The sequence below is a fragment of the Hippocampus comes genome, unplaced genomic scaffold (assembly GCF_001891065.2).
Source record: "Hippocampus comes isolate QL1 unplaced genomic scaffold, H_comes_QL1_v1.1 scaffold186, whole genome shotgun sequence".
Classification (NCBI taxonomy): Eukaryota; Metazoa; Chordata; class Actinopteri; order Syngnathiformes; family Syngnathidae; genus Hippocampus; species Hippocampus comes.
Window position 1 is genome coordinate 1,990,673 of NW_017806236.1, and position 10,590 is coordinate 2,001,262.

At 42.7% G+C, this 10,590-nt stretch overlaps 1 protein-coding gene across 1 annotated transcript in view; it reads left to right on the forward strand.

The window, feature by feature from the left end:
• Positions 1-10,590, forward strand: part of LOC109507661 (transmembrane protein 189) — a 25,058-nt gene that overhangs the window by 5,160 nt on the left and 9,308 nt on the right. Inside the window, exons 2-3 of the mRNA XM_019857271.1 lie at positions 4,707-4,826; positions 6,169-6,260. Coding sequence (XP_019712830.1) covers positions 4,707-4,826; positions 6,169-6,260 — 212 coding nt within the window. The remainder of the gene's footprint in view (positions 1-4,706; positions 4,827-6,168; positions 6,261-10,590) is intronic.

Genomic DNA, 10,590 nt, shown 5'->3' on the forward strand with positions numbered 1-10,590 from the left:
TGTTTTTCTTTCATGTTTGTTTTGTGTGTGTGTGTGTGTGTGTGTGTGTGTGTGTGTGTGTGTGTGTGTGTGTGTGTGTGTGTGTCCCAAGTTCTGAGGTCCGCAGAGATCACATGAAAGGAATGAGGCCTGTGACTGATCCACTCCTCCTGAACAAGGGAATTTAACACCCCCCCCATCCTCTGTGTGTCGTCCCCCCCACCCTCACCCCTCTCACCCTGATACTGTCTTTCTCCCCCATCTCCCTATGCCTCTTTTTCATTCTCTCCAAGCATGTGACCCACTTTTACCACCAACAACAACACCCCCCCCCCCCCCCCCCTTACCCTCCACTCGCTCCACGTCCCATCTGAAGACGGTCTACTGAGAACAAACCAGGGACACACAATGAGAGACGAAGGATAAAAACAGAAGCGCAGTCGTCTATGTTGTGTTTTATTGTCCTTTGTGGTGTGCATCCTAATAGTCCGCACTCTCCGCACCTCGATGAATGTTGATTTTCTGGAAGAGCTAATAATGGGAGGTTACCGACTGCATGTCCCTTTCTCACTGCACAGTACCTACTCAGCTTAACGCGGCCCTATCGATGCTTTCTTCAATGGAAAAGCAGGTGTTATTTCTGCTTTCTAGTCAGCTAGCAGTTCCAAGTGCTAGCCAAAAGGCTAGCATGTTGTGAGCGGAAGGCTTGAGAAATCAGCAAGATAGGAAGGTGCTCAACCAGGGGTCGGGAGCCTTTTTGACGAAGAGAGCCATGAAAGCAAAATATTTGGAAATGTATTTCAGTGAGAGCCATCTCTATATATATAATATATAGAAAATGAATGAATGAATGAATAATAATAATAGTCGTACTTGGACTTTCCAGTGTGTCAATCTCTCTAAGGCAGGTGCACCCAACTAGCCGATCCCGATCCGGTAGCCCGCGGACTGGTCCATAGTTGATCGCGGGGGTGTCGAGGGAAATGGGTTTATTTAAAAAAAAAAAAGAAAAGATTTGTGTGTCTGTGTGTGTGTTTTTATTATATATTTTTGTGCTACTGTACACTGCATCCTAAGCATTTTATCGGTTTCGCTTTAACAAAAAAAGTATAAAAAAAATTGTAAACACTGTATCGGATGTGCAAATACATTATCCTTAAATGGCAAAAACAAAAAAAGCATGTTCCCTGGGGTCACACGTGCCCTTGGTATCACACCGCGCCCCACAGGGGGCTCTATCCCACTATTTGTGAAGAACTGGATCAGGTGCGCTATTGCCCCGCCCCACCATCCATCCTCTTCCCACACCCGGCACTCTACTTCATGTTGTGGCCAGTCGCCTAATTTTTATAGAAGAAACACATTTTAATGACTTGGCTCTTCGTTAGACATTATTAAATTCTGAAGCGAGGAATAAATCACATTATAGCTAATAAAGCAGCGCTTTTGTGTCTGAACAAGCTCCTGATTGGGCATTTGTTTCTTTACATAACATATGTTAGTCATTGTAGTCTCATAAAAAAAGTAAAGTACACTACTTCAGGGAGCCCGGGTTGCACAGAGCTCCACCAAAAGCTAAAAAAAAAAAAAAAAATGGTGATTTAACACAATTCTTAATGTGATGGCTTCCATTTGGCCCAGACTTCACCTCTTGTTCAAATTAACACCAGGAAGCAGCCTCGTCTTCTTTGGTCTAATTCTCTCCATATGATCGTGTAATACTATGTTGTGTATTCAAGTGTGTTCATGTGTGCCCTGCATTAGTATTCAGTATGTGCCGGCTGCCTGCTGGCCGCCACTCATTCCCTAGACAGCAAATCAGGCACGTTGATTAATTTCAGCCTATTAGCGCCCCTCGTTCCCCACCCGCGGCCCCGCCCAGGTTAAATTGCCGCGCACGCCCACGTGCACGCTCTCAAGCAGGGGGTGCAGCAGGGTGAGCGATGGCAAAGGGGTTACCAGGGAGGGTTGTTGTCAGAACAATATTAATGAGGGTGCCTGTGTTCGCGCGTGTGTGTGTGTGTGTGTGTGTGTGTGTGTGTGTGTGTGTGTGTGTGTGTGTGTGTGTGTGTGTGTGTGTGTGTGTGGGCTCTGTCTGTGTGTGTGTGTGTGTGAGAATCGTGGGCTCCAATTTTTGTGTTTTTGTTCCAACTTTAGGTGAGGCTGTGCGTGCAACTTCGAATTTCGTTGTTGATATGCTAGCTGTACTTGACGCTCGGTGTGTGTGTGTGTGTGTGTGTGTGTGTGTGTGTGTGTGTGTGTGTGTGTGTGTGTTTGTGCTAATTTGAGCTATTTTTGTCTATTATTGTCTCTCGAAGCATTTGTATTTATTTTTTCATTTGTGCTCTTAAAGGCTGTTTTGTGTGTCTGTCCGTAGCTGTGTGTGATATCCAGCAAAGCCATGGCCTTAGGGACATGAGCTTACGTGTGTGTGCGTGTGTGTGTGTGTGTGTGTGTGTGTGTGCGCGCACACACGCTCAGTGGAGGCCTGTCCTAGTTTCCTTCCCCTCACCAGGGAGCCAGAGGATCCAAGGACTGACGCACATCACCTGACAGCCGCCCCTCTGCTCCGCGACCCTACGCCGTGTGTGCGCTTCACTGATGGAGTGTTTGAACGTGTGTTGATGTCACAAGACAGGAATGTGTGCCAAAGTGATGCGAGAGCGAATTTGGGGATCCGTCAGTTGGAGTGTCATCGTGTGTGTGACTGTTTAATCAGTGAATTTGGTTGTATTGATCCCATAAAGTGTGTGTGCGTGTGCGTGTGTGTGTGTGTCCAATGAAGCATAGAAGCAGCTAACTACTCTGCTAGCCTCAGTCAGTATACATAGGCCGAGGTTGTGTGGATTGAATCATCTTAAATGTATCGATACGTATTAAAACATCAGCAAGGATTGTTTTTGTTTTTGTTTATATTGCTCCAGGGCTCCCTCTGCAGTTGTGTTATCCATCCATTTTCCGATCCGCTTTATCCTCACAAGGGTCGCAGGGGGTGCTGGAGCCTATCCCAGCCATTTTCGGGCAGTAGGCGGGGGACACCCTGAACCGGTTGCCAGCCAATCGCAGGACGCACAGAGACGAACAACCATCCGCGCTCACACTCACACCTAGGGACAATTTTGAGTGATCAATCAGCCTGCCATTCATGTTTTTGTGTGGGAGGAAATGGGAGTACCTGGAGAAAACCCACGCCCGGGGAGAACATGCAAACTCCACACAGGAAGGCCGGAGCTGGGATCGAACCCGCGACCCCTGCACTGTGAGGTCGACGCGCTAACCACTTTGGTAACTCAAAGTCAAAAGCAGTGAACATGCTTCAATCAAGTGATAATCTTTAAACAGAGAACAGTAGTCAAAAACAACTCCCTAGAGAAAAAGTTGGAAATAACCAACGGGTTATAAAATTTAACCTCATACATACTCGAATCAAATCAAAGAAAAAAAAATATTTGATTTTATTGATGTGTAAAATAACTTTTATATTAAAAAAATACATCGGACAACCTTGGAAATTAACCTCAGTAAATGCAAATGATATTGTTTTTGAGTGTTGGTGCCTCCAAAAAAAACCAAAAAACAAAACACACACATAACCTTGGGCCAACATGTAAAGGCAGGAAGGCTATGAGTTGCGATTCTAAACCTCAGAAAATGCGCTTACTACTGTTTCACTGTGCTGCTGCAGCCGCTTAGATTTATTCGCTAAGGCAGAAATATATTTCCATTCACTATGTATTCCTTCTTACGAGCACAAACTCCATTGACTCTGAACGCGCAAGCCTAATTTATCCCCTTTACATCCAACCACCACCATTTTCTCTGATTGAAGTGAAAACCATGGAGAGCTCAACTTAAATCTCCATTCGAACAATTCTTTCGGTCTCTCTCCAACTTTGATAACGTTTCCAGAAGGTGAAGGGTCACGTTTGACAATTCGTGAAATATCCATAATCACATCTCTTGAATCTCCCGTGACCACTTTGCCTCATCCTTTATGAGAGCATATTAATAGTGGCTCTGGTCTATAGGCGCGCCCACACGGAGGTCTGTGCGCTTTATTCAAAAACTGCCATTAATATCTTATAGGCTGCTAATGCTGTCATAAAGGAGGATCCAAGTGCATTAAACTTTCACGAAGAGCAGCGTGGAGATGTAAGTAGAAAAGAACTTTTCAAACAGAACACCGATTTCTGTTTGTTTGTACACTTGTGAACCATTATTGGCTGCGAGCTGTCACATGATCCGACGGTTCCGAAGAAAGAGAGAAATAGTGGAAGCATCATGAAAGGACCAGAACCTACTCGAATCATGATAAATGAGCTCCAGACCAGCGCTGTGTGTGTTTTCAATAATTTACGATGACTAAGTGCGTGTCCCTCGCTTCTAAAAGTGCTGATTAGTGAATTTCGAATAAAAGTCATGAAATGAATACTGCTTGACCTCTCTGATGAGGCCGACGTCCCACCTGAAACGGCCCAAGTGTGCGTGTGTGTCTGTCCAAGCGGCCTCAGTGCTGCGTCAGCGTTGGTGTTACACATATGAGAGGTCATGACCCCTCAGCCCTGAGTACATCTGTCTTCATCTCACTGATTACATATTAAAATCCTCAACACACATACACACACACGCGCGCGCACACTATGACCCACCAGTTCATGGAACTCTCAACTTTCTTGTGTCTTCGCTCAGACAATAGTTTGAATCGTGTGGGTTGTGTGTGTTCTCAGGTAAGCGTGTCCAGGAGTGGGTGTGTGTAATCGTGTGCCTCGTCCTCTTTGTTATCAACTTCACTTTGCTCCTCCTGCACTTTTCCACTCTACACATCTACAAGATCATCCTCGGGATTGGTGAGTTGGACCTCAATACATTTCCAAAGGCATGTCTCTAGGCAGGACGTACGGATATATTTCTGTGTAATTGAAATGAGAAAATATTTACTCCCCCACCCCCCAAAATAATAATAACAGCAAATATACCTGGGGATCTTTCTTTCATATAAACAGTAATTTGAAATAAATCGGGTTCTTGCTGTGTAATGCAAGCATGCACTAGCAAACCTCGCTCATTAGCCAAAACGGAGATCTTAAAAGGGGAAGTCAACCCCAAAATGTTAACGATAGTATGTTCTGTGTGCCTCCACTAGTCTAAACATAGCCTTCTGATTGTTCTTGTGTTTGTGGAATATTAATCAAGGAGCAAAATACAGCCATCTCTGGGGGGCGGCCATTTTGCCACTTACTGTCGACTGAAAATGACATCACAGTTGCTCAGGTAACAACCAATCATGGTGCTGAATTTATACTCCACAAACACAATATTAATCAGACTGCCCTTTTTAGACAAATACTTTGTCTAATGTATTTTGTCCTTGTATATTGTGTGTTGTAAAACAATTTGTAGCTTTTCAAAGTTGCTAAAGAATATGTATAAAAGTTATTTTTATTTTGCTAAAGTTCCTTCCGGGATCACAATTTTTCTTACTGTCATCATATTTATGCAACCCTTTTTAAAAACGGAATTCAAAGTCTTGCCACTACTTTTGATTTCCAAGCCAACAGAATCAAGAGATTGTGGATTTGTATGGTTTCATCTTGAAGCCAACCAAAACTTCAATGTGGCAAGTATTTTGCCACTCCTGAAATAGAACAATAACCTAACCCAAGAAGGCGAGAACAAGAATAATCTCTTTCATTTGTAAGAATATTAGTTAAAACATTGGACAGTGTGTGTCAAGAAATAAGATAAGAAAACCTTTATTTGTCTTACAATGGAGAAATTCCCAATTTACAACAGCAAAATTATGAAAGGGCGGAAGTGTATTCAAACTAAAGTGTAGTCAAAAGTGTATGTACTTATATGTGTGTGTGTGTGTGTGTGTGTGTGTGTGTGTGTGTATATATATATATATATATTTATGTATACACACACACACACACACACAGGTATATAGACCTCCACAACATCAATCCAGCCATTTTCTATTCCAGCTTCAGTGTCGTGGGCTAGAAAGCCTTACAGAAATTATTATTTTTATTATTGTTATTGTTATTATTTGGATACTTTTGTTGATTGATAATGATTCTTAGCGCTACTATTGCGATATTTACTAAAAAAAATATTGTTGTTATTATTGCTGTTGTAGTGATTACTATTATTACATTTTGTTTTATGTATATGTTTATGTTGTAGTGCTGGGAATCTTGACAGCAGACTTTGCATCGGGGATTGTGCACTGGACGGCGGATACTTGGGGATCTGTAGACATCCCTTTTATAGGCAAGGTGAGCTCAAACACACATGCGCACACACACAGACTCACAGATTAATCCTTTCTGTGACGACATTAAAAAAAAAAAAAATCAATGTTGCAAGTTGTTCACTTTTTAGCTGCAAATACATTCCTCCAAGTGTAATTTATCATACTGGCAATAAAGCCTGTTAGCACCTTAATACCAAGATAATCAAAACTGTCATGGTGACATGGTGTGTGTCAGTGTGCCATCTCCGCATATAGATGGTGTTTTTACACACACACACACACACACACACACACACACACACACACGTACTACCACACTCCATCATGGGCACGCCACCTTACGCTTGATGCTCATATTAGAACACCGACATAGCCAATTAGAGTAAAGGTTATTGTCATTACAGCCAATTAGAATGCACATGATCAGGTGCAGCGTGCAGATTTGTTGTGATTAATGGGATGAGAGTTCCTTGTGTTATGAAATATTCAAATATTCATAGACAATTATGCGCCTGTCGTGTGCGTGTGCGTGTGTGTTCAGAAACCTGAAGCATCCTATTTATACAAGGAGCGATCATTTCCGCCAAACCCATAATTAATCCGTGTATGATTAATGTTGTATATGTTTGGGTTTGATTAGTATACTAAAACACCCGGGCAACAGTAGTCATTCAGTATGATGTACATACTTGACATTGTTGTTATCAAATCAGCTTTACTTTATTTTTATCGGTGCATACATTTTTAGGTTGTGGTATTGGGGGGAAAAAATAATTCATCTCAATTGAAATCAACCAATTTGAGAACTACAAAGGAGGTTTTTATTTCTGTGTGAAACTGTTTAGTATGCTTGGGATCTGGATTAAATAAATACTCTTCAAATTTGAGAGGAAGTTATGGTTTGGAAAAAAGGAAGCATGTTTTAATGGAGATTTGAAATTTGACAGTTTAAGGTCTCACAAAGTCTAAGAAGATTCGAGAAAGTGGAATCGGATGAAAATGACACTCCCCTGATTCCCCCGTCCTATGTCAATGCACAAGAGCACGCACAAGAATTACAAATAAAACGTTACAAGTGAAATAATAGGGACAATCATCCGTAATGTTTTTTTTTTTAAACAAGAACAAATTGCAGTATGAAATAGGAATGCAAAACAATAACTCCAGATACCATGAACTCTGGTTTCAGTATTTACAAATGTTACCTGTATAAGTTATGTTTGCACTTCACCCAACAGTATAAACATTTTATGAAAATTATTTGTGTGCAGAATTTAAATTGATAATGGTGAAAGTTGACCCCTGGAAGGTATTTATTTCTGGTGGAATCTGAACAATTTAAAGGTCCAACAGCCTGCTGCAGGTGCTTTCCTCCATTCCGAAGTATTGCTCATCACTCTGTTTTCCACGAAATGATCCGCTCTGCTTTTCTATTGCTGTCACTGCTTGCCCGTCATGACCCATTTATGACAAACTGCCCTCCCGAGGCAACTCGCAGTATTTAAAGGGACTATATGTGGTTATGTCATGTCAGATTGAAATAGAGGCATCGATTTTAGCCTCATTGGTACAATTTGTGTGCAGTGAGTTCCTTTTTTCAAACTCAGAGATCTACGATGTTTTGTATCTGGTTAATTTGGCTACGATTCATCAGGGCTTGTGTGCCTATGCGCACGCAGGAGTGTGTGTATGCGTGTTTGTGACCGTAAGCATGTGCGCGCGCATGTGAGTGTGGCAGAGAAGCAGAGTGAGTGAGTGACGTGATGTCAAGCGGGTGTATTGTATTCTGACACGACTGAAGTGGTCCATTGCGGGAGGTTGGCTGCTCGAAAAGTACATCTTGGCTCCAGAAAGGTTGGGCAAGCCTATATTAGTACAACAAAAACATTAAATGGTCTAACACCGCTTATTATCACAACATTAATTGTTTAATCGGATTTCCTCGCCCAAGGCAATGTGAGTGCGAAGCTCATTTTTGATGAGGCCTTTTGTGGGCTTTGGAAATGGCGCTGGGCCCAAAGACCCTGCAGCAAACCCACATTTGCATGTATCCAAAAAAAGAAAAAAAAATCAAAACGATAAAAAGACTTGCACCGTAGTTGTTTTTGCATCCCTGTGTTGTTAGGAGTAGGAGGATAAAGATGTCCTGTTTACCTGTTTTAAGCGGTTTAGAATATGAAAGGCAAGCAGGCCACACAACACCTGAGGCTAATAGCGGTCGCTTGCAGACCCTGCTGAACCCTTCAAACACATTACTCTGTGTTTATAACGTCATCTTCTCAGCATTTTTCCAGTGTATTTATGTACAAACAACTGTATAGAGTTGGTCCTCATTTGTGAGTAGCCGTCATCACGCGGCACAAGAAGACACACTCATTTACCCCGGTTAACTTTTTTTTTTTTTCAGTAAATTGTTTTACATTTATGGCCTAATTTTATCCATACAAATATTAAATCGTTTTGACTTCACTACTGTGTTTACATCGGTTAGTGACTACATTGTCTTTGGAGTTTTCACCCTGTATGGTATTTGTTGATTTTTATTGATATTTATTTATTTATTCGCCACAAATTTGGTTGTGTATTTTTTTCTGGAGTGTAGCCCAAGTCCATGGTGACATTTTTGATCGATGCATTAAAAAAAAAAAAAAAATTGCTACAGTTGGCTGACAAAATAGGAGTGGGTGTGGCCTAATCAAACAGGCCATGCCTGATTGGCTTCGTGTCTCGACGCCTTCCGCCTTCCTCCAAGAAAGCATTTGTTGAAATGAGGGCGTAAGAAAACACAGGTGTGTCTAATTCGATGAATAGATGGCTCTCATTAACCCCATTAGTAAACACCTCTGCTGTCATCACAAAATGGCTGCTCCTTTCATGGACTATTGTCCATACATTTGAATCAGTTCTCCACACCTCATGTATTGTATGTCTTCTCACATAGAAACGAGATAAGTTTCATGTTTCGATGCAAGAGTCCTTTTTGTGTCTTGTGTATCTAATTCACTAGCGATGTAACTACGGTGTTCTTTGATAATGCTGTACTGTTAAAAAAAGGCCACGTGTTTAAAAAGATGTCAGATTGAAAACAAAGACACGCATTGGGCGACGCCTGAAGGAATTCCTTCGTTTTGTTTTGTCAAAGGCGGAAGTCCAATTCATCACGTCAAAAAGTGACATACACCACATATCATATTAGACATAAAGCATCACGTTAAAAAGTGAAACATATCTAGTATGCAATATTGAATTGTATTTATGTATATATTGTTCTCCAGGTGTGGCAGCAATACGCTTCCTGAGATGACTGAATATAATCTGTTAGAGTTTTGTGGCTTTTAGGGAAAAAGAGTGAGAGCAACACAAAAGAAAAAAAGTGGAACGATTTGGGCAAAGAAACAAAAACACAAAAAGTGCGATGAAATTGCAGTAGGAAGGTCGAGAGAGAGAAGGGGGTGTAAGAGGGCGGCAGGGCGTGTCCGTGCAACCAGTGGGATGGCGCTGGTTGCCGGGGCGATAGGCGATGTGAGCTGGTGATTAGCGGATGTCGTGCGAGGCGGACCTTTAAACGGTGTGGGATTAGAGGACACGCAGTGACCGGTGGCCCGCCGTTAACCGGGAGCGAGGATGCCGCCCCTCTCGGCACGACCTCCGCCGCTTAGCCGGCCTTTCATGTGGCTGAGGGGCTGCGGCAGGCAGGAAGGGGTGGGGGGGGGGGGGATGGGAGAGGAGACGGAGGCGGGCGGGGGAAGGCGGTCGGAGGAAAGAGAGCATCTAATTGTCAAGATACCGGTGGTGACGAGCAACAAAGTTGGCAAATAGGCGGGCGCCATTGTGCGAACATGCGACAATAATGAGTTTTCCCGCTGACGTCTCCACGGCTGTGTGTGTCATAAAAAACACACCTTCCCATTTGGCTTTCTTCACACTTGTAAATAAATTATCTTTACGCTCAGTGTGAGTGTTTGAGCTGCTTTTTGTCCCCTGTGTGCGTCTGAGATGCAGATTCTTTTATTTGCCGTCCCTTATGCACTCACGTTGAGGTGTATGCCTCTGCGGTGTGTGTGTATGTGTGTGTTGGGAAGTGTACACTTTAGTATGTGTATGGCTTGTCCAAGGGTCATTTATGTGTGTGAGTGCATTTGTGCAAGTTGACTGCTGTTCTGTGGTTTATTAAGATGCTGGATGTGAGCTTTGGGGTTGCTCTGGCTGCTGAGCGCCGTCTTTTTGTGTTCGTGTGCATTTGTGTGCGCCACTGTGCTGTAGTTCAAATGGTACTTTCCTTTTCTCAATATGAGCTCCTATTAATATGTGTAATACATACGTATGTGTGTGTGTGTGTGTGTGTGTGTGTG